Raw genomic sequence first — 25,442 nt, forward strand, 5'->3', positions numbered from 1 at the left:
AAACAGTGATCGGAAACTACTTAAAATATAAGGTAGGTAAATTTAGAAGTTTTTATACTAACAGTTTCATATATACCAAGCACATAATTAGCTTTAACAGCCGTTTTATCTAAATTACATATTTCCTGTATGAAAAACTTTTTTCCACAACTTAATTTATAGATACAGGTATGACATATTACATGGTGCTTCTTAACCAAAATATTTGGTAATTTACTGAAGTGATTTTATATATATATTTTGTAAATTTCATTTTATGGGATATTTTATGTATAAACATAAAAAATAATGACCTTTTTGGCATATACATATTGTTTTTAAAATAATTCATGAATAAAACTACATTTTGAAAAACCTCTCTGTAAATTACCAGTTATTGAAACTGAAATGATCTCTTTCTTAATCCACTGAGAGAGAAAAACAGTTTTAACTAATTTGCAATTTGGCCTTTTTTAATTATTCATGAGCTAATTTGCATTTGGGCAGCACGGTGGTGGTGGTGCAGTAGATAGCACTGTAGCATCACAGCAAGCAGGTGCTGGGTTCGAATCTCAGCTTGGGGCCTTTCCGTGTGGAGTTTGCATGTTCTCCCCGTGTCCACGTGGGTTTCATCCCACAGTCCAAAGACATGCAGGTAGGCTAATTGGAGACTCTAAATTACCGATATGTGTGAGTGTGCGAGTGAATGGTCTGTTTGCCCTGCGACAGATTGGCGGCCTGTCCAGGGTGTATTCCTGCCTCTCCCCCAATGCACGCTGGGAGAGGCTCCAGCACCCCCCGCACCCTGCTCAGGATAAGCGGGTATAGATTATAGATGGATGGATGGATAATTTGCATATGTTCCTAAAAAAATGTATAAAAGTCATAACGCAAAAAATGTTTTCATTTCTGTCCACATTCAAAATATAATTGTAATTTTTATTGGGGGGGGGGGTTGGTAATCCCTTTAAACACCTCCCCTTTAAACATCATGTGGCTGAACTCACAACAAAAATAAATTAATTTTCTAACTAGGTTCTTGTACTACTGTATATCCATGACTTTGACATAATATGTAGCCTACACTCTGTGCCTTAAGACTTGTAGTGAGGCTAGCTAGCTAGAAATCCAGTTAGGCTGATAGTATGTCTCAACAGCAAATCTAAGAGCTAACTAACAGGTTCAGTAAGTTAACCTACTGAACCTGTTGTCATAGCAAACATTTAATAAGTAAGTTTGTTAACAGCTAGCCAGTGTCTGCGGGGGCTTGTAGCAGCCAATAATGTAATAACTGCCAATAACGTAATAATATTTCCTTTCTTAATGTAATAAAAGCCGATAATGTAATAACTGACCAATAATGTAATACATTTTCTGAACCAATAACGTAATAACTTTTTGCATATAATGTAATAAGTTATTACATTATTGGCTACAGTAATAAAAGCTGATAATGTAATAACTGACCAATAATGTAATACATTTTCTGAACCAATTACGTAATAACTTTTTGCATATAATGTAATAAGTTATTACATTATTGGCTGGTTATTACATTATTAGCTGGGTTTTTAAATAAATCATAAAAAATGTAATAACAGGAGCCGATAATGTAATAATATACTTATATCGCTTTAAGTTTTATTTTTGGCTATAAAGTGTCACACTTCTATGACACTTACCCTTGCTTCCTCTTTCAAATAGCTGCTCAAAAACCTGACCACACGCGCGCGCGCACACGCACACACACACACCTACTCTCTCTCTCTAGGAATTATGACTATTTATTTGTTTGTGGTGCTTGGTTAGACTTATCTCCAGCCCTGCCTTCTACTCCTTAACCATTTGAGTACCAAATGAAGTGCGAGCACATATGTTTGCAAACACAGACAATTACTCTTATGTCATATAATATGAAATCTATACCTCTTTGAAGATGCTTTGTCCACGAATACAAAGACCACCATTTCTTTTCATGAAAAATGTCATCTTTAATTAAATGTATTTAAATAACTTTTTCAAGCAAACTGTTTCAACCACACTATTATAGCTATTCAGCACTCTCTCTCTTTATGTATATATACCAAACCTGACTCCTGAAAGGTTACATGAAAATGTATTACCAAATCAGAATCCTTGCCCTATTGACATCCCTGGCTATTTGAATACAGTCTTGACAAGCTCAACAAAGGGTCTAAAACCGAAGCAAATGATATCTATAGTTCATTCTTTTTTATTTTTGCCATTTTCTCCAATTAATCGTTATACCAATTCTGTGTGTGTATCACGGTCCTGGTCGATGCGCTATCCTCTGTTGGTCTGGGGAGGGTGTAGACTACCACATGCCTCTGATACATGTAGAGTCGCCAACTGCTTCTTTTCACCTGACAGTGAGGCAGAGGTGGGAGTAAGTCACACTTGTGCAAGTCACAAGCAAGTCTCAAGTCTTAACCTTCAAGTCTCAAGCAAGTCCCATGTCACTGTGTTTAGACTCAAGCAAGTCAAGTCGAGTCACCATGAAAGAAGTTCTTAAAACAAGAGAGAAAGGGACACAATGGCAAGCCATGTCATAAGAAAACTGCACCTGTTCGTGAGTTAGTTAGTTTCTACAACTAGGGATGGGGATGGTTCGGATTTTATCAATACCAATACCACTATTCATACTGCTTATCAATACCAATACTTATCGATACTCTTATCGATACTTCCTAATTTGGTGTGCAAAAGACATGTTTTTAAAAGAATTATCAGTACTACTTTTATATTAGTTTGGGCAAAAAATATTTAACTAAGTAGTTCTGTTGATAAAATGACACATATTGTTTTCTGAGACAAAACATGATGCTGGGACCAATGGTATAGATACTTTAAATTTAATGTGTATCAAGAGAATGTTTAGTTCTTTAAAAAAAGGGACGGTAAACCATCCTTTATTATTATGATAAAACTGAAAGTTATCTTTGTAGGTCATGTTATATACTATATTTTACAGTTTAGAATTTTGCATTAAGAGGTTGAAAGCTGAGCACAAGGGATAATAGTGCCAGTTTGGTTGAAGAAGTTATTTAAATACACTTGATTAAAGATTATATTTTTCATGGAAAGAAGTGGTGGTCTTTTTTATTTGAGAACACAGCATCTTCAAAGAGGTATAGATTTCATATTATACAACATAAGAGTAATTGTCTGTGTTTGCAAACATGCGTGCTCCCACTTAATTTGGTACTCAAATGGCAATGGAGTATAAGGCAGGGCTGGAGATAAGTCCAACCATCAAGTTACACAAACAATTAATTCCTAGAGAGAGAGAGAGAGTAGGTGTGTGTGTGTGTGTGTGTGTGTTTTCTCAGAGTTAGGACTAAGATTCAGGGGTCAGGATTGGCCTGGTTTTTGAGCAGCTATTTGAAAGAAGCAACAGTAAGGGTAGGCCTAAGTGTTATGGAAGTCTGACACTTGATAATAAATAAAACTTATACATAGTGATACAAGTAGCCTATATTATTACATTATCGGCTCCTATTATTACATTTTTAATGATTTTTATTAACCCAGCTAATAATGTAATAACCAGTCAATAATCTAATAACTTATTACATTATGTGCAAAAAGTTATTACGTTATTGGTTCAGAAATTTTATTACATTATTGGTCAGTTATTACATTATCGGCTTTTATTACATTAAGAACGGAAAAATTATTACGTTATTGGCAGTTATTACGTTATTGGCAGTTATTACATTATTGGCTGCTACAGGGCTGTTTATTCATTCATCTGTAAGGTGCTGAATTTTAAAGATTCTATTGTTAGCAGTTAGCTTTTTATAGAGAGCACTTTTTTTTTTTACTTTATTCAGACTGGTAGAAAAGCTGCCATGTTGGGAACCAAACCCCAGCCTGCGTAGAGGGTCTTGCATATGGCTGTAGAGTTGGCTGCCCGACTGCACAGCACCAAACATTTCATAATAGGAGTTAGCTTTTAAAATATGCGTACTGCTTCCAAACTGGTTCCTCTGTCTGTATTGTTTGTTCTTTGCAGCCTGTATTTCTCCCATGTCAGCTAATGAATTGACTTTTTTCATCCTTTTTCTGATTAGTTGAGCAAACAAACTGGTTAGAGGAATAAATTGACAGAAGCATGTGAAAATATAACTGGATATTTACATGTTTACATTTTTATTGGCAAACATACAGTACTGTGCAAAAGTCTTAGGCACCTGTAAAAAAACGTGGTACAGCTAAGATGCTTTCAAAAATAATGAAATTATAAATACCGAAAAAATAATATAAAGAGCAGTAATTAGTTAAAAACTAAATAAAATAAATGTTTGGTGTGACCACCCTTCGCCTTTAAAACTACATCAATTCTCTTAGGTACACTGTCTGGCAGTTTTATAAGAAAATCGGCTGATAGGTTGTTCCGAGAATTTTGGAGAACTTGCCACAGTTATTCTGCAGATTTTGGCTGTTTCGCTTGCTTCTGGCTCTCCAGGTAATCTCAGAGACCCTTGATCAAGTTTTTATCTGAAAAGTAGTCTATTACTTAAAATATTGCTTTATTTAACAAAATACAAGATACAAAATGTATCTGTAAAATTTCATTTTTTGGAAAATTCATGTTTGGAAATCTCAGATTTGCTCTTTAAAATTTAAACTGTGTTTTACAACATGACTTTCTTACAAATGGTTGTTCTGTGATTCAACCATCGAGGGCCCAGACATCTAGATTCATGTGGGAATTTACCTCAGGAAACTGTAAACTAAAGAGGAGTTCACAAACTATGCTTAAAATTAACCTGATCTTTAATAAAATTTTATATAGAATGATATGTTAATTTATCGTGTAAACAAAATCAGTTGACCAGTGAAACCATAATCCATGTTACCATATAACCTGTTCTTACATGACAAATTTTCATTGGCATTTCAAAACTCCTGGGATTTTATTGTTAACCGAAAGCTGAAATTCTTTAAACTTGATATCTCAAACCCCCTAAAACGATGGCAGCTTCATCACCCTTCAAAGCACCTTTTTCTAACAACATGTGTTTATGTCATATTATAGGCTTTAGAAGAAAGTTACAAAATTTTTGAGTAAACTGCCATGAATGTGTTACTGAAAGTTTAAGTCAACATTTCTTCCAATATTCTTTCTTTAATTTTCTATTTCAGATGATGTGTGGATTTGGCAGTAATGAAGTGATTGGATTGAGTGGCTGCTTCCTTTCTAGAAGACGCTGCTGAAGAAGACAGAAAAAAGGAATGGATTTGTGAGAGTAAAATGAGCTTTTGCTTTAACTCATTTTAACAAAAAAAATTGTCATAAGGAAATAAACACCCCTTAAGTGTTTGGAATGTAAAACAAGAAAGAAAGTGGTCCAATGTCAATTAAAGAAAGTTTTAAAAATACAATATATCCTAAGAGGAACATCTTGTGGAATAATCTAAGGAACTCATAATGGGAGGACTGTATGTTTAAAGACCATCCTTGTGGGCAAATATGTGACATGTCCTCTTGTTTTAAAGCAGTTTAGCAAACATAGATTTGATCTTTGGGGAATAGTGTCGAAGATGGAGCCGCATGAATCTGCTGCTGGGCAAAAATGCACCAAGGAAATTAGAGAGAAGAACCTAAACCAGAGGAGGTGGGTCTCAGAGCCCACTGCCAGCTCAAAAAGAAGCAGTTTTGCTGATTCACAGGATAAAAGGCATGTGCAATGTGATGACGCTCTAAGTAGGGACAGTGGTGCAATCAGCCATATGGAAAGATGTAGCCCTGGGACACCGCCATCTCCTGCAGTTAGTCATTCATCTCATGAAAGTGAGATCCATCAGCCTTTGCCCAGTGCTTTCTCACACCAGTCTCCACATTCTTATCCTCAACCGCCTGCACGAGAGACATTCCCAGTGGGCACAAAGCCACGGCTGCAAACTGGCATGGACACACAGGGCTGGACCTTTGCTGGCCAGCCGCAGTCACGCATGTCAGATGATTTGTACCAGGGGCGCTCCCGTGGTCGCGGGGCAGTGTTCTCCCGCAGGAAGTCCCCCAGTTTCTCTTTCAGCAAGCACTCCCAGTCTGGAAAAGAGCAGCTGGAGGACACACACAAGAAAGAGCAAAGGCCTAAGAAGCCTGGGAAGTACATTTGTCATTACTGTGGGAGGGCATGCGCTAAACCTAGCGTGCTTAAGAAGCACATTCGGTCACATACCGGTGAGCGCCCCTATCCATGTGTTCCTTGTGGCTTTTCTTTTAAAACCAAGAGCAATCTATACAAACACAGGAAATCTCATGCCCATGCTATCAAAGCAGGACTTGTACCATTTTCTGAATTAACATCCACACGTGTAGACACAGATCAGACATCCCCACTGGGAGAAGGGGAGGTGCATTCAGATGGAGAACAGAGCACAGATACCGACGAGGACACAGGTGAAGTGTTGACACTCTTTGGCAAAAGCAGCCCCCTGCCCCACATGCCCCTTGAAGCCGACAGAAGCACAACAGGGAAAGATGTCAGTGAGACATCTTTTGGTGAAGAATTTTCTGGAGATGGAGCCAGGGGCTCTGCAAATTTGCCTCTCCTAATCGTCCCAAAACAGGGGATTCTGGTGCCAGCTGTGCAGTGTTCCAAGCTGACAGAAATCGAGGTACCTCCAGTCAGTCCCCGAGAAGGAGGTGGAGAGGAATGCCACACTGTCAAACAGCGGCTTGCTCTGAGACTACATGAGAAGAAAGGACAGGACTCAGAATCATCATTCAACCTCCTGAGCCCTCACAGCAAAGGCAGCACAGACTCTGGCTACTTCTCCCGCTCTGAAAGTGCTGAGCAGCAAGTCAGTCCACCTATCACAAATGCAAAATCGTATGAGGAAATCATGTTTGGAAAGTATTACAGACCTAGCCCCAGGCCTCGGCAGTCCATTACAGTGGGGATGGCAACTACAGCCCACAAAGACATTAATGTAGCTGACATTACTGGGAAACGAGGCGTTGTGCAGAAACTAGCCATGAGTGATATTTCTGATGATCACATATCCCATCATTACGCAAAAGACAAAAATATAGTTGACTCTGCGAACCTGCATGCTAACATATTTTTAAGAGGAAACCTTATAGGGACACAGAGGATAGAAGGCTTCAGCCAAAAACAGTACCCCCTAACACATTGCCAAGTCAACACTGTTCTCGAGGCACCTTCTGATACAGGCTCGCTAATAAGAAGCAATTCAATGCCTACGTCCTCTACAGGTAATCTCGACATTCCACCAGGTTTGCGAGGGAGCCATTCATTTGATGAGAGGATGAAGGATGAAGTTTTTTATCCAGGTTCTGGAGGTCTGAGGAGGTTGAGAAGACAAGCTGCTTTTGAACTCTCATCCCATGAAGGGCATGCAGAATCAGACACTCAGGGAACCATTTTAAAAACCACTGTTCTTCTATCTGGAGCAGCAAAACTAGGGGAGCATAGTCCTCTTGTGCCAGAGTTGAAAGGCTATAGTTCATACAGCACTAAAGTCGGAATGGAGGGTTACCCTGAATTTCAGCTACAACTCATGCACCAAAGGCAGGCTATGGAAAGTGCCACCAGGAAACGCAGGAAGGAAAAGAGTGTTGGGGATGATGATGACAGTCCCAGTCATTGCAGCAGTGACCACAGCAGCTCAATAGAAATGCTGGGATCCCCTGAGGACTGTGATTCAAAGCTACTGAATCAAGACCCATTAAGGGCTACGTCTACTGGGAAAGGACACATCCACAATGTATACAGCCAACTAGACAGCATTGACATTGGCACCAGAATGTCATTGGAGGATAGGATGCTCATTCAAGACCCTGACCGAAAGGCCACAGGCAACGTCATTTCTGTCATTCAGCACACAAACTCTTTGAGCAGGCCTAGCTCTTTTGAAAAGTCAGACTCTGTTGATCACTCATGTTACCAGCAAGGCAAGCCATCTAGTTTCTATTGTGAGCAATCTGACTCAGAAAACACTGAAGAAGTGCAGAGCATGGGTCCAGTCTTGAGGTCTGAAAGCATGGAGCAGCAACAAAGTGATTGCAAAACAGTCCACACTCCACACAGACTGGTCCGTCAATCCAACATCCAAGTACCAGAAATAAGAGTGACTGAGGAGCCTGAAAAACCAGAAAAGAGCCCAGAAGCACAGGTCAAAGAGCCTGAGAAGCACGTGGAGGAGTTCCAGTGGCCACAGAGAAGTGAGACACTCTCTCAGCTTCCCGCAGAGAAGCTGCCCCCAAAAAAGAAACGCCTGCGGCTGGCTGAAATTGAGCACTCCTCTGGGGAATCTAGCTTTGAGTCGACCTGTACCAGTCTCTCCAGGAGCCCCAGCCAAGAGAGTAACCTGTCTCACACCTCAAGCCTCTCTGTGTCATTGGACAGAGAGGAAAGCATCAAGTCGGCTTCCCCAGTGAAGCAGGAAGATCTTGGGAGGCAATCTGAGTTCCTGACAGTGCCAGGACTGACTCAGCATCAGCAGAGAGAGATGAGGCGCTCCTCCTCAGAGCAAGTACCTTGCACTTTGCCTATAGAGATCCCAGGGAGCCGGAGCAAGTCATTTGACTATGGAAGTCTTTCTTCCTCATCTAGACAGGGTGAAATCTATGCAAGTGCTTCATCCATGAAGGAGCGGAGACGGGGATACCTGGTAAGACAGGCATCCTTAAGTGTTCACCCTGAAAGTGTGGTGCAAGACAAAACCTTGGACGCTAAGCAAGAGCAATCTGAACAAATGCTTAATAGTCTTCATCGATCACATCCTGCTTGGCAGAGTGCTCCCTTGCCTTTACTTGGTACAGATTGTGATGTATTGGTTGCTGATGTAACAAGACACAAGAGAACCATTCATCCAGTCCTCAGTTTACATACCCACCCATTGCAGCTTAGCATCAATGATCAATCGGATGGTCATTTGGTAACCCAAAAATTATCACACTCACCTGGTCAGCAGCCTTCAGGAACAGACAATGCAACTCATGAAATTCCCAGTGGAGAGGTAGCATGGTACTCCTCCCTTCACAGCAGCATTGCACAACCACAGTTCCTGCCATTTCAGCCAGGCATCCTCTGGCACCAAGAGTCGACAAAAAGACACAAGCAGCACACTCCTCTCCATACACATCAGCTGCAGAAAATGCAAATCAAGCCATCTTGTGTGCTGCAGTCTCACCAGAAACCTCTCCACTCTCCTCAGCTGCCTCAGATTCAGGAGCAGGTGGATTCCAAAATTCTCAGCTGTAGGTCCGACCAGAGCTACTTGTATACCCCAAAAACTTCTCCCTACCAGGTTAGCGATCTATCAGGAGCATTCTCCATGAGTCCACTTCTGGTGCCGCTGAGTCAGGCATCACTGCCTGGTATAGTGGTCCCTGTTAGAGTTCAGACTAATGTACCATCTTATGGGAGCCTGATGTATACTAGTGTTTCACAGATGTTAGTCACCCTTGCCCAGGGTGGAACGAGTTCCAGTATGGTCATGTGCAATGTGTCAGACGTCTTTCAAAATGCACTCCCCAAGCCTGGAATAGGTCTTTCTCCGATATTAACTGAGCCAGAAGGGTCTTCACACTATCACTGTAAAGTATCAGAACCCATGCCAGTCCATATAAACACAGGAATCCCTCTGTCCTTGACATGCGGAACTATCTCAACCACAGATGCTTCAAGCATGGGGGGCAACAAACGCATGTTGTCACCAGCCAGCAGCCTGGAGTTCTTCTCAGAGATCAAGCAACAGAAAAGAGTGAAGGAGGAAAGAATGTACGGTCAAATTGTGGAGGAACTGAGTGCAGTGGAGCTTAGCAATTCTGGCGCAGCAAATGATGGTGGTGAGTTGCAGAAAACAAGCCCTCAAAAGGATGACATCTCTTCAAAATTATTTTCCCTTTATACTGATGAGGCATGCAGGAGTGGTCATAGCACGCCTCCTCGACCAATGCTCCTGGACAGTCCTGAAGGAAGGGAATCTCCAGAGAAGCTGGAGGTAGATGAACAAGCCTGCGAAGAGGGTCAGAGCTCAACTCTCTCCACAGATGATGCTGAAGAGGTCAAACCGGTGAATAATGACAAGACACCTGAGACAATGCAGATGGAACATCCTAGTGAGGGCGGAAGCTTTTTGCTTACCAGCATTCGACAGGCCTCCCAATTCCTGAGCCTTCGCACATCTACAAGTGTGAGCTGGTGCTTCTTGAATTACACTAAGCCGAACAATGCTCAAACAGTCTCTCTCTCTTCTGTCTATGCCTCATGGTCCGTGAGCTCTTATAATCCAAACCCACCAAGCCTGAGCACAAAAGCAGCTCTAGCACTTTTGTGCTCCAAGCAGAAGAAGAACACAGCAATTTATACAATGGCTGCCATGTATCAACCTGGAATGGGAAAACTTGTGTCATCCTACTTCTGTACGCAGAAATCTGACCAGGTAGGAAAACAGTGATTTTAAATGAACATATTATTTATTATTCTGTTTGCAAGTGTTATGTTGTGTCACATTGCTGTATCTACTGCCCATTAAATATTTTAAATCAGGTCGGGAAAATGATAAAGGAGCATCAGTATTTGAATGAAGGAAATAATTTTTTTATTGAGTATAATCACTCAGCACCTACCCATTTTCTGTATGTTCATTATTGTACATCTTACTACTTTCGGAAGTAATATTTCCTTTGATGTAAAATACTCTATTTTTTGTGTTTAGTTTCAGTGAAGTCAGTGCAGCTATGATTATTTTCATTTTTGCGCTTACAGGGGAACCAAGAGCTTATGCAGTTGAACATAATTAAGTCTGAGAAGAAAACAAAGGGGGTCAGCTGTCGTGAAAGAGTGAAGGAGGACCACCGAGAGAAAGAGGTTTCCCAAAAGCAGGCTGAACCAACCCGCATCAAAATCTTTGAAGGAGGGTAAGTAGCACAGAGGTTAAGGAACTGTGTTCGTAAATAAGGGCTGCAGGCTTGATTCCATGGATGTTTGCACCTAGGTGACATTTACAGTTATTTACATTTACAGATATTTACAGTTTTGCTTCAGTCAGTATTCAATATTCAATAATTCAAAATTTCAGTATTCAATTATTAATACAGAAGCATACCAAATTTATAGACATTGGCTCTTATACTTGCTTATTGGCATCTGACAGACTGTTCTGACAGACTGTTCTGTTTAATTTGTAGAATGCACCTGTAATACTGTATTGTTAATATCTTGTAATGCTAACTACCAAGTTGTGTTTTTCTCTTTTCTAAAGGTACAAATCAAATGAAGACTACATTTATGTGAGGGGTCGTGGCAGGGGGAAATACATCTGTGAAGAGTGTGGGATTCGCTGTAAGAAACCTAGTATGCTGAAAAAGCACATCCGCTCTCACACTGATGTCAGGCCATACGTCTGCAAGTTCTGCAATTTCGCTTTCAAGACTAAAGGTTGGTGCCATTTTTAAAAATAACCATTACAGTAAATGTATTTGAAGATATAGTATCCTCTTTGTACAACCAATATGAAAAAAAATGAGTAAAGAAATAATTTAATAATAACTACTACAAAGAGTTGGAGGCTACGTTTAGCCGAATGTAGGTGGAGTTATCATGTACTGTCAGTTACAGGCTTGTACAACCCAATCAAATTGCCTTGTCCTCAGAGTACAACATCTATAGTCATTGAATCATAACTCATCCCATCACTCCTGCTGCCATACAGGACCACTTAAAATATATTATAATTACTACAGAAACATTGTTTACAAAGGAATTAGTATTTGCAGTATTTTAATTTTGTAAAATCTTGATTGCCTATGACAAAATTAGCAAAATGTTCATTCTGAACATACTTGAACAGATATTTTATACTGAATTTATGCACAAAGAAGCTGTTTATACCCTTTGTTTTGATTTCAGGGAACTTGACGAAGCACATGAAGTCCAAAGCCCACATGAAGAAGTGCTTGGAGCTGGGAGTGCCAGTGACATCTGTGGAGGATGCAGAGGTGGAAGAGCCTGGTGAGATTCCAAGTCTTCCATGCAAGGGGACCTGTTCTTGCAATCAGTCAAAACTAATAATGTCAAAATTGAAGCTGTCTTCAGTGAATGATGCTAGCACCAACTGTGATCAGAATCCGTGCACCAGGGCAGCACATTGGCCATTGCATCACCCAGGGAGGGAGGGATAAAGATCTGCTTGTCTCATTGCACAATAGTGATTTAAATTTAGCCTTAGTCTGCGTTAAAAAACATGTTTGGAATGAAATAACATTCAATGCCGAATCAGCGCTCTGGATTTGCTGGATCATGGTCAATTCTGTCACTCATAGTGGCATTCTATATTGATATGTTCTGTAACCTCATTGGTAAGATCCTGTATTTGTGATTTGCAAAAATAGAGAAATTCAATAACCAGTGCTTTATTAAGAAGCTGAATGTTGTAATAATTAATCTGTTTCCTTTCAGACAATGCAGATTATGACCAGAAGGATTCTGGGAAGGTGGGCATGTCGGGTGTTGTGGCAGAACACCAGTTCTCAGATGTCGATGACTCAGAAGGCCCAGAGGATGATGGGGATGAGATTGAAGAGGATGATGACGATGATGATGAATATGAGGGAGACTCCACCCCGAGAACTCGCTCCAGGAGTGCAAGCCCTCGTCCCAACACAATCGCATCTCTCCCCACCTCCCGGGACCCTGCTACCGAATTCCCTGGCTCCGCCCCCAAGCCCCCTCTCTTCAGCTACTTCCCCACCCTTCCTAGCATCCAGATCACACAGCTGGCAGGCGATTCCTGTTGCTCCGAAAGCCAGGTGCACCTACAGCCGGCCCGTTCAAATAAAGAGCATGGGAAAAACTTGGACATACAAAGCTCCATAGAGGAGGACATTAGCTCCACCTCCTTCGACACCCCCCTGTCCCACCTTTTGTCTCCAACCTGTGGCTCCTCCCCCACCAGAGAGTCCTCCTCCCCCTCCCGCCGGTACCTGTCCCCAAAGAGGGACCTATCCCCACGAGGAGGCCTGTCACCCCGACGCGAGGCTTCCCCCCTGCACCACATTGCACCCAAGAAGCGGGACCTGTCTCCCAGGGCCCACCTCTCACCCGCACCCCTTGGCAGGCCCCTGTCCCCTGGGAGGGATATCACCGGCAAGCGGGAGCTATCACCCAGGAGCCGCCACAGGGGCATGATCCGGACTGTGTCCCCCAGACGGGGTTCACATCACCACAGCGCCCCCTGGGATCTGGGGCAGTACCTGCTACCTGAAGCAGGGCAACTGAACCAGGTAATGAAGAGCCACACTGGTGTCCATGGCAGCGCTTTGCTTTACAGCTTGGATACCACTTCAGTTCACTGCGATTGTTATTTTAAAACTCTGAAATTGCTTAATTGTTTCTTTTATCTTAATGCAATATGACAATTCATATACCCTGTGTGAGCTGCAGGTAATTGAAAGTGAAAGCTGCAGTGTTCACATGTGTTTGTATCATATTCACCCGTTTTCTGTTAGGAGAAACACAACCATTTTTTGTGATAAAATCACTTCAGGTCATATGGTAAATGCAGGATAATCTGTGGCCTGGATCAACTGCATCAAATCAACATTTGTCCTTGCACACATTTAAATGCTCCCACCATGCACTACAGTATGAGAAAGTTTGTTTGGTAGAAATTACATTAGCAAAACAAACTTTTGGTTCTGCACTGGAATAGTCTCATTATTTCCTGCTTCCTGTTTCCAGGAAAAGAGGAAGAGTCCACTGCAGGGAATGCGGCTCTCTGGGGAGGTGACGGGTAGCCAGGATTCCACAACGGTGGCTCAGCGGGGGCTGTTCAGCCACCTTCCCTTGCACTCCCAGCAGCAGGTGCGAACACCCCTCCCCATGATCCCCATTGGTGGAATCCAGGTGGTCCACTCTGCCACCGGCCCTGCCCAGCCCGCGCGGCTGCCCCTGTGGAGGGACCAGTCGGAGGATTCCTCCGCCGGCGATGTCCCATCCCATCTCCCGGAGAGCGGGACCAATACGCAGGCCACGGACGGAGCACCCAGGTCACAGGAGAAGCTCTTTTCATCCCTGGCAGCTCCAACGGCAGCCTGCAGTGCATATAGCTCTCCCCAGGATCAGGTGCTTGAAGTGGGGGGTGAAGAATGCAGACAGGATGAGAGCATTCAGACATGCACCAGGGCCATCGCATCTTTGAAGATTGCTTCGGAGGAAGCCCTCGAGAAAGCCACGGAGGCTGTCAAACTCCATCCTCCTTCTCCTCACAATCAGATTCCCTCAGAGGACATGCAGGTCAGAATTCAGAACGTTAGTGGCTCAGAGCAGGACAGTTCTCAGGCAGACATGTCGGCCCCTCCACCAGAATCTCTTGGCTCTGAAAAGGACAAGCTTGGTACCCCTGAAACTTCGTTGGGCCATAACACTTTCTACTGTAAAAGTGCCATTGAGAGACAGTCAGGTCAACAGGGCCTCAGGGAGATGCCAAAAAGCACAAAGACGGGTAAAGATTCTTCAAAAGAAACTATGGAATACAGGTGAACCGAAGGATTAAAGGAGATTTGAGTGAAAACATTCACACATACAAAAACTTGTCTTTAAAAAGCAAATTTACAAGAAATTATATAGATTGAATCTATTTATAGCATGCCTATTATAACCTGGTGTGTTATTTAAAGATTTGTTTTTATTGAAAGTTTCCAAAATTATGTTAACTTATATATGAGCCTGACCAAAATTGAGAATGGACTTTTCCTGTGTTTGTTGTTTAGTATGGTACTTTTAAATGAACTGACGTTTGTGCCTTTTTGTTACTTTTTTGCTTATATTCATATAAGCATACTAAGCAGGTCAAAATTGTAAATATATGGAGTTTGTGTATTGGCTTTGTAATAAATGTAATTTTTCTTCTTTATCAGCCGTCTGGATGATGTGAAGTATCAATGCACACAAGGTTGCACTAAAAACATATTTTTATATGAGTGAAGTTGATTTGCTTGCGTGTACAGCAGCTGTTCTGTAATAATTATTTATTGTAACACTTTCATAAATTGTACATTTTTCTTAATGTTGTGGATGCCTTTTTGTATGTAACAGATGGGTTTTATTAGCCCAATTAGAAAAAAATGTGCATTCTGTAAAATTGCTTTAAACATTAGAAATGTCTATGCTTCTATACATATATATATATATATATATATATATATATATATATATATATATATACACTTATGCCTAAGTCCTATTCACACTGGACTGATTTTCCCCATCTTCATGGTATTTATTGACCTTTTCCTCACTTGGGTGCACTTTTGCAGGATATGCCTTGGGTTTTTGTTTTCTTTTACTTTCCTACAATTTTGCCAATTGGCTGCGTACTATCACTTTTGAAACTATTGGTTAACAAAATTCTACATAGCAAAATTATATTATATTTTTAGTTAAAAAAAATCTAATATTTAATATACTTAATATATGGTTATTTACGCCATTATAGTGTGTGAAAGAATATTAAATTGATGCTTAAAACCTGTAAATAATGAAAGCTGCAACACGTTATCACCCTGACTTTTTTCCAGAGGAATTCGCACATAGGTATGCTAATTCAAGTGTGGAAGGTTATAGAGGTCAAGTTATCATGTAAAATACCCTGGAGGGAAGTCTGGAAAGCTAGTTCTGGGTAAATAGTACTTTAGTGTTATACACTGTATACACTGCACTTGTGATTAGATCAACAGCTGCATATGGTAATTTTCTTATAAATGCTTGAAAATTATGTATCTTGTATTTTTGCCAGATTGACCTCAACTAACTGTTAGTTGAGGCTCAAATTTTAGAAGTGTTCTGCATTAAATGAATGAATGTGCACTTTTCCCCCTTTTGCTCTGACTGAAATAGTGGTGAGAGTATTAAAGGTGTTTGGTTTTATGTGAATCACATCACACTAGGTACTTGGTTTATTGAAAGTAAAGGAAACATTCCGGCTAATGTAAATCATCATGTGAATGATTACACACACAACATACTGTACGTATGTGTGCATGAAAAGAGCTTGTGGGCAAGAAAGCTGATCACCCTCTCTGCAAGCCTAGAATTGTCATTGCATAAGTCTATGTCTGAAAGGGAAAGGGATTTAGACATTATACATCAAATTATGTGTAACCCACCAGTATAGTTGTCTATATTCATAGATGTTTCTTTTGAAATTAAAACATTTCAAATTTGTTTGATCTCCACTCAGCCCAAAGTAATTTTGGCCATGTTGTCAGAGCACACCCTCATGTGCATGTACAGTACTCTGATGTGTGTGTATAATCAGTAATTTTATTCGGTTTCATTTTTGTTACCTTTCCCTGGTATTTGCTTCACTGTATTAACTTGTTTTTAAGAATGGAATAGTCTTCAATTGGAATAAAAGCACAAATGTGGTTAAAAATAAATGGGAGAGAAAAAATGGAGATTGAAAAAGAACAGGATTTTTGATGAAAAAAGTTTTAAATCATTGGTACAGGTAAAAATGAGATTGTTTTAAAAAATAACACTATTACGGTAAATTGCATGTTACAGTATGTATGCTCAATTACATTTATGTATCTCTTACTATGATAATGTGTTAGGGGCTGGAGTTTTTACCTCTGGAAGGGAAATATCTCTGTTACATTATATTTATAATAGGAAAAAAGTTGACAATAAGTGCTACTGTAATCATAAATATAAATATTTTGTGTATTTCACAGCTTGATGTGTAAATGTGGAGAAAATCCAGATATTACACTTTAGTATAACAGTGCTACCCTTTGCACAGTCTTCTGTCAATCAGGAGTTCCATATTTATATGTATTTTTTTATTTTCCCCCCATGAAGACTTTGAGAATTAACTTAGAAGTTACAATACTGCATTCTGTCTTTTTTTCAAGTTTTTAAAAAACTCCTTTGATGCACAGGGTTCCTGTCAAAGTTTTATCTTTGATCAATCCCATGATGCCATGTTGTTTGCAGAAAATAATTTTGCAACCACTTTCATATCATTGTTGCTCTCCTGTTTATATGTATTGTAACGTATACTTATCTGTGATCCAGTAAGGGTACTTACAGTCAGCATTCTGATAGTTTTATGTGTTCATTGCTAAGACCAGTGCGCCTTTCAATATAGACTACTTTATAATCCATACAGAAGATGTATGTTACGCGGATATGCTCTGACATGACATTACATTTGTTCCTGTGTTCTGTGAATTAATGCTGTTTGGTGCTGCTCTCACTGGAGTTTAGGTTTGGGATGCTAATACGAGAATCTGCGGTCCTTCATTCTGAAATATAAATCTTTTTTAATGTCTGTTGGGGTGCTGTGTTCTTTCTTTAACATATGCTGCTTATCTCTGCAAGAACTGCAGTGGCAGAGAAAGGCGTACGCTTACGGCTGTTTGACCTATGACGATTAAAAATGGGACCAATTTATACTGCCACTGACAAAAATGAGTCCTTAATGCATGAACAGCTGTGGAGATGTATTTATTTTTCATGCCTGAAACCTTTGTCTTTTTGGGCTTAGAGCTGAGGTTGTAAATATGAAATATGAGGTTCCAAGCAGGTATTCACAAATATGGGTAAGGGTGTCCAGTGCGCTTTTCCCAGGTTGAGTCATAATATTGTGGCCCAAGAGAGGGCAAAACAGATGTCCATCATCTATATACATTATGTGTGAGAGAGAGAGAGAGGCAGAGATGGAAAAAAAATTTTGGTTTACTTGTGAGTGAGTGACAGTAATATATTGTCCCATTTTGGATATTTATGATATGATTGTCTGCAAGAGCATTAGTGCAGTGTGCTTGTCAGTGTAGGAGTAGGTATGTGAAAACCTACTTTATGAATTTTCCATGCATTAAGCAATAAACATATGACAGCATAATTTGACTAACATGTTATTTTTTAGATTTAAAAAACTGACATAAAACTTATTGAGTCTTAACTGAGATTTTTATCTGTATGAAACATATCCATGTGGAGACATGGCAACATAGAGTTTCTATCTTGATCATTTGCAACTGCAAATGCTCCTCTGTCTGTTGCTTCACGCTTGTTGTAAGGATTTTTGACAGTATTAAAAGGGCCATTGATAATTTATGCACTGGAATAGCAGCATACTACTTATTGTTTGACACCTTGTTTAGTGGTCACCATAGATAATGTAATGGACAAGCAGAAGCAGGTTACCCTGAAACTTGAATTCAATACACATATTGAACTATAGATAATATGCTGTACATATCAAACCATAACTTAAAATTTTTACATTTCCAAGAGTCAGGAAATATTACAGTAACATTTATTAGAGAAACCAAGAGTAACACTTAGTATGTTCAGCCAAACACTTAAAGAACCACCATTGGTGGCTTTTTGTGATTTGGGAGAAGGATGAGAGCTGCGTGATGGAAAAGGACCTTCAGAATGCCTCACATTTCTGTTTCTTGTCAGCAATCATTTTGGAATAGAAAAACATGTTCCAGTTTTGCAGTGTGCTCTTGCCAGGAAATTTTGAAAAAGAAAAGAAGAAACAGCAAAGGATTTTTTCATTCTCTGTTGTTGTTCTCGGAGCTCACCCACATTCCAAATGGATACTTTTGCTGGTAAATTCTGGCTTTACTTCCAGGGTCCAAATATTGATTCAACACACAGCATCCCTGAAATGGTAATATCCAATGCAAGGAACAGTGTGCACTCCAACACATTAAAACAAAGGCAGTGCCTTATAAAAGTATGTTTCAAGGTCACCAAAAGGCATCCCTGTTAGATTTAACCTGTAAAACGTTGTCAATGATCTTGAAAACTGGTCATTTGGATGCCAAAATAGCTTGTTTATGGTAGTATATTTTGTCAATATCTTTTCATCTGTATTTTTTCACTCAAAATCATTTGGGATGGTGTGTATCATGAACTTGACTAATTTCAGATTTTTGCCTGAACAATAATGATTATTATGAAACCTTCCCTCTGTGCCCTCATGAATTACCTCATGAAACATTACTTCACTAATCCTTGGCCAAGGCCACATCCATTTCTTAGAGTACTGTTAATCCTTGGCATTGCCTGTGGACGACTATCGGAAATGAAGACAGTGTTCACAACATTGATAACAAAAGATTTTAATGCATTGGATGGAGAAATGGTAAGCTCCTTTTTTAAAACAGGATGGTATGGTCCTTGCTGAACTTAACGAGTATTGCAAGACTGTACTGCCATCTATTGGTCCATGTGGCTATTGCAGCTTCGTAGTAAGAACTCCAGACAAGTACCTTAACAAGGCACTCAGGAACAATAGACATCATATCCATGCCCATAGATACTCATAACACTCAAAAGCAACACATGCACAAGAAATTGTGCCCTTAAGAGTACATTTATTATTTCAAGTTGTTCAAAGGAAATTGTATACAGTTGAGGTCGAAAGTTTACATACACCTTGGCTAAATCCATTTAAACTCAGTTTTTCACAATTCCTGACATTTAATCCTAGTAAACATTCCCTGTATTTGGTCAGTTAGGATCACAACTTTATTTTAAGAATGTGAAATGTCAGAATATTACATTACATTACATTACAGGCATTTGGCAGACGCTCTTATCCAGAGCGACGTACAACAAAGTGTATAACCATAACCAGGAACAAGTATGTCGAAACCCCTAGAGAGAAGTACTGTTCCAAGTGCAGGGAACAACCGCATAGTTCAACTTGGACCCTGTAGGTTAAACTGATTAACACTAACACAAATGAGAGCAGCAACAACGCAGTCTATGCAAAAATACAAGCAGTAGTTAAAACGAGTGCATTAACTAAGTCACCTAAGAAACAGCTACCCAGTTACAACCCTAAGCTTACAGTCAGTTTAGAGATTACAGGGAGGTAGGGAGTGATGGGGAGAGGTGCAGCCTGAAGAGGTGAGTCTTCAGTTGTCGCTTGAAGTGGGTCAGTGTCTCAGCTGTTCTGACCTCCACAGGGAGGTCATTCCACCATTGTGGGGCCAGAACAGACAGGAGACGTGTTCGGGAAGCGCAGGTGCGAAGAGGGGGAGGTGCCATGCGTCCTGAGGTAGCGGAACGGAGGGGTCTGGCTGGCATGTAGGGTTTGAATAATATCAAAGATTTATATTTTTCTGCTTTTAATTCTTTCATCACATTCCCAGTGGGTCAGAAGTTCACATACACTCTGTTAGTATTTGGTAGCACTGGCGGACTCGGGGTGGGGGGGTCCTGGTGCCCCCATGGTCTAGAGGCATTGCTAATGTGCTCTCTAGAGTGGCAAAAACGAGGGGAAGTGCCCTATTGGCTGCCCTTCACATGTGAAAAAAATGATTGGGTGCCCCTTCATGCAATAAATTATGATGATGTGCCCTCTAGAGCAAGAAAATTTGATAACGTGTCTTATTGAGTGCCCTTCTAGTGGAGAAAACGTGATGCAGTGCCCTATAAGGTGCCCTTACAATGGTCTAAAGTTGACGTTCCCTATGGGTGCCCTTACAATGGTCTAAAGTTGACGTTCGCTATGGGTGCCCTTCCAATGGAAAAGGGTGCCGTTATGAAGTGCCATCTATGCCGCCCCTACATGACAGTGTCCCAAAGTGTGTGTGTGTTTGTGAAACAAATGTTAATAGTTCCCTCCGTGTTTTACTTCGGAGGTGTTTGTGAAATAAAGATTGTAAAGGTTTATAATTCCCTGTGTGGTTTTATTATAGAGGTGTGGTTATACTTTTAACCTGGATCGCCTAATAACATAATGTTAATCTTAATCAAGGATGAAGACTATTTCATCATACATGATTACATTACATTCATTTGGCAGACGCTTTTATCCAAAGCGACGTACAAAAAAGTGCATTTCATGATCGTAGACAACTGCTGAACACGGGTTCAGTAAGGTACAATTACTTATTTTGTACAGCTATTTATAGCCGAGAACAATGAACACTATTCTGGTCTAACATCTGCAAAGCCAACTGCCAATACAGCGTGGTGGTGGTTAGTCTAGGTATAGTCTGAAGAGATGAGTCTTCAGGCCACGGCGGAAGATGGATAGTGAGGGGAAGGTTCGGAGAGGGACAGGGAGTTCGTTCCACCACTGGGGAGCTAGGGTGGAGAAGCTCTGTGATCCCTTTGGGCGGGTGGGAGGGGTTACAAGGCGCCCTGCTGCTGCAGAGCGGAGTGGTCGAGCAGGCACATAGAATTGAGTCATGTCCTGCAAGTAGATGGGGGCTGTCCTGTTGGCGGCAGTGTAGGCAAGGGTCAGGGCTTTGAACCGGATCCTGGCAGCGACCGGTAGCCAGCGAAGTGATCGCAGCAGAGGAGTGACGTGGGAGAATTTGGGGAGGTTGCATCATAGCATCATAGCACATGATGCATCATAGCATTTTTTGCGTGCTGGTAGGTCCCCATGTCGTGCAGTAGGTGCCTTTTTTATTTTTTCGCCCCTGCCCTTCAAACAGCCTGAGTCCGCCACTGTTTGGTAGCATTGCCTTTAAATTGTTTAACTTGGGTCAAACGTTTCAGGTAGCCTTCCACAAGCTTCTCACAATAAGTTTCTGGAATTTTGGCCCATTCCTCCTGACAGAACTGGTGTAACTGAGTCAGGTTTGTAGGCCTCCTGGCTTGCACATGCCTTTTCAGTTCTGCCCACAAATTTTCAATTGGATTGAGGTCAGGACTTTGTGATGGCCACTCCAGTACCTTGACTTTGTCTTCAAGCCATTTTGCCACATTTGGAAGAATGCTTTGGGTCATTTGGAAGAGCCATTTGCGACCAAGCTTTAACTTCCTGGCCGATGTCTTGAGATTTTGCTTCAATATATCCACATAATTTTCCTTCCTCGTGATGCCATCTATTTTATGAAGTACACCAGTCCCTCCTGCAGCAAAGCACCTCCACAACATGATGCTGCCACCCCCGTGCTTCACGGTTGGGATGGTGTTCTTCGGCTTGCAAGCCTCATCCTTTTTCCTCCAAACATAACGATGGTCATTATGGCCAAACAGTTACATTTTTGTTTCATCAGACCAGAGGACATTTCTCCAGAAAGTAAGACTTTTGTCCCCATGTGCAGTTGCAAGTTGTAGTCTGGCTTTTTTATGGCGGTTTTGGAGTAGTGGCTTCTTCCTTGCTGAGCAGCCTTTCAGGTTATGACGATATAGGACTTGTTTTTCTGTGGATATAGATACTTTTGTACCTGTTCCCTCCAGCATCTTCACAAGGTCCTTTGCTGTTGTTCTGGGATTGATTTGCACTTTTGCACCAAAGCACATTCATCTCTAGGAGACAGCACGCATCTCCTTCCTGAGCGGTATGACGGCTGTGTGGTCCCATGGTGTTTATACTTGCGTACTATTGTTTGTACAGACGAATGTGGTACCTTCATGCATTTGGAAATTGCTCCCAAGGATGAACCAGACTTGTGAAGGTCCACAATCTTCTTTCTGAGGTCTTGACTGATTTCTTTTGATTTTCCCATGATGTCAAGCAAACATGCACTGAGTTTGAAGGTAGGCCTTAAAATACATCCACAGGTACACCTCCAATTGACTCAAATAATGTCAGTTAGCCTATCAGAAGTTTCTAAAGCCATGGCATCATTTTCTGGAATATTCCAAGCTGTTTAAAGGCACAGTCAACTTAGTGTATGCAAACTTCTGACCCACTGGAATTGTGATATAGTGAATTAAAAGTGAAATAATCTGTCTGTAAACAATTGTTGGAAAAATTACTTGTGTCATGCACAAAGTAGATGTCCTAACTGACTATAGTTTGCTAACATGAAATCTGTGGAGTGGTTAAAAATGAGTTTTAATGACTTCCACCTAAGTGTATGTAAACGTCTGACTTAAAATGTACATTGATAGTTGCCTATTAGATATTATAGATATTTTAGAGTGTCAGGTTTGAGATATTTCCCATCACTGCCACAACTGTGTTCACGACGTAAGTCTCCTGGGAAAAGGTGAAACTGTGAGTGTGAGATGAGAGTGTTAGGCTGTGAAATGGGGCTGGTAATCAAAAGGTCACATGTAAAAATCCAAGATTAGAAACTGGTGGATGTGCATAACCTTCCATTAAAATTGTGTTCAGTTTACATCACATAATAATAATAATAATAATAATAATAATAATATTGGTGTTGTTGCTGTTTATCCTGGTAGCCTTTAAATGTAAATTAATCATAGTTATCTATGTTATTGATATTTCTAAATGCTTGTTTTTTGTTTGTTAAAAATAAAATGTGATCACAACAAAAGTCTTGTCAGCTGAATTTCCTCAAATTTCAAAATCTACTTTTATCTTCTTCTTCATGGACCATGTATCATTAATTTGCAAATTATTATTTCAACCAACAATATCTGATCATTTTTATATCACTTTATACAGTATATTTTAAGGATAGTTACAATATTTGACTCTAAAGAAAACTCACTGCTCAGCATTCTGAATTGATAGAAGGTCTATAGTTTTATAATAAATAACTTTTCATTTTGGATACCTATTTTTGCTGAAGTGGTCAGCAATTGGGGTGGCACAGTGGTGCAGTGAGTGTGCTTGGGGATTTTCTGTTTGCATGTTCTCCTCTTGTCCGCTTGGGTTTCCTCGATGTACTGAAGTTTCCTCCCACAGTCCAAAGACATAAGGCTAATTGGAGACTCTAAATTGCCCATAGGAATGAGTGTGTGGGTGAATGGTGTGCGTGCCCTGCGATAGATTGTCTGTCCAGGGTGTATTCCTGCCTCTCACCCAATGCACACTGGGATAGGCTCAAGCACCCCCCGCGACCCTGCTTAGGATAAGCGGGTAGAGATAATGGATGGATGCGTGGATGGTCAGCAACTGAGCGAAAATACAAGTATTGGTTACCCAACAAAACAACATGTTGAATTCTGGTTAGGTTCCAACATCTGAATCTTAACCTAATAAAGACGTTGTATGAACGTCCAAATCCAGACCAAAAGAAACTTTCATTGCCATTGTGGATTTGTGTCATGAAAAACCATCCATACGAGGTTACCATTAACAAAAGATACACTCAATGAATTTCAAACAGACGGTCGACATTATCATTGTCAGTAGCTCCATCTTTATTGATACTTTGTTGAGTTGGAATAATGTGAAAAAAATTTTTTTATTTTATTTTGTAGTCAGATGGTTTGGTTGCACTCATTTAACGTAGCCAAAATACAGCCAGATGAGCTAACCCTGATAGCACAGAGACCCATCTGGCGAGTTCCTCCTACCTTGGGCCGACGGTATCATTCTGTGGCAGTGTGTTTCATGCATTGTGACGTCAGCCTTTTTGTTTTTGTTTTTCCACACCTTCCCCCTACCAAATTACTTTTGGTGAAAATGAATTTAGGCTACATAGGTAAGTTAATTTCAGTTTTTGTTGAGATTTAAGCTAGACCCACATTATGAGAAAGAAATACAACTCCCAAAAAATGTAAACATCCTCAAATGCTAGAATTAGATTAGAACACTAGAAATAGCTTGAATACTAAAGCACAATCTATAATAAATAGTGCACAAGTAGTCAAAATAACAAAATAATTACAGGTACTATCTGAACATGAAATTATGAAGTATCTCAATTTTTTTCCATTCTTATAGCTCATGGCTATACAATTTCAAATGTGAAAATATTTGACAATTGCATAATGTCTCTGGACAGAACAGCCAGGTATTGGCCTTAAGTTACATTATGAAATCAAGCTTTGGTTTGAACTTTTAATATTTAAATGATCCATTGCGACACAACAGGCAAGAATAAATTAATCACAAAAATCGATATAAACAATTTCAACCCCAATTTGAAAAGTAAAAAAACGGGTTTCATTCAAAATAAAGTCCCAAGTGATTTCTTGCAACTGAACCTATTAATAATGAAGCTGAGTCCTAAGTAAGCTGAAGTCCTAAAAATGTCACCTATTTCAGAAAACAAAAGCAGCTTTCCTCTTCCATTTGGATGTCACCACAACTCACTTCACGGTAAGTTATGAAGCTGCTTGTGCATCAAAATGTTTGTCTTTTTTCATGAATAAAGCCCCACGCTTCATAATCTGAGGATGTGGCCTAACATCGGACTACCTGTATTTCGGTTTAAATTGTATCCGACTTGTTATGAACATAATTGAAATGGGTGATGACTACTGAAATGTTAAAACTGTTTGAAGTAAAATTTCATAGTGCTTGGCTAAATATTTTCTTAGTAAATGAGCTAAATCTAAAAACTGTAACATTTATGGCCACTCTCCTCTACTTTTGGGTCCCCCAGTTGTACTTCAGTGTTGTGTGGGTTGAGAATAGAAAGTGATCATGTGACTAGCTCCCAAAGCTTTGCGTTAGTAAATAAGAGACTGGTTTTGAACTAATGATCCTCCACTCTGAGAAGAAATTCCTCTACCATGTGCTCCTGCGAAACCTGGAACCCCTAAATC

General features: G+C 40.3%; 1 protein-coding gene across 7 annotated transcripts in view; it reads left to right on the plus strand.

The window, feature by feature from the left end:
- Positions 1-17,316, plus strand: part of hivep2b (HIVEP zinc finger 2b) — an 81,360-nt gene extending 64,044 nt beyond the window's left edge. For all 7 annotated transcript variants that reach the window (XM_064334840.1, XM_064334814.1, XM_064334823.1 and 4 more), the window contains 6 exons: positions 5,149-10,422; positions 10,749-10,900; positions 11,245-11,420; positions 11,892-11,993; positions 12,441-13,264; positions 13,722-17,316. In XM_064334840.1, coding sequence (XP_064190910.1) covers positions 5,548-10,422; positions 10,749-10,900; positions 11,245-11,420; positions 11,892-11,993; positions 12,441-13,264; positions 13,722-14,522 — 6,930 coding nt within the window. In that variant the 5' untranslated portion in view covers positions 5,149-5,547 and the 3' untranslated portion in view covers positions 14,523-17,316. The remainder of the gene's footprint in view (positions 1-5,148; positions 10,423-10,748; positions 10,901-11,244; positions 11,421-11,891; positions 11,994-12,440; positions 13,265-13,721) is intronic.
- The last annotated feature ends 8,126 nt before the right edge of the window (positions 17,317-25,442 follow it).

Source organism: Anguilla rostrata, chromosome 1 (assembly GCF_018555375.3).
Source record: "Anguilla rostrata isolate EN2019 chromosome 1, ASM1855537v3, whole genome shotgun sequence".
In the NCBI taxonomy this organism is placed as follows: domain Eukaryota; kingdom Metazoa; phylum Chordata; class Actinopteri; order Anguilliformes; family Anguillidae; genus Anguilla; species Anguilla rostrata.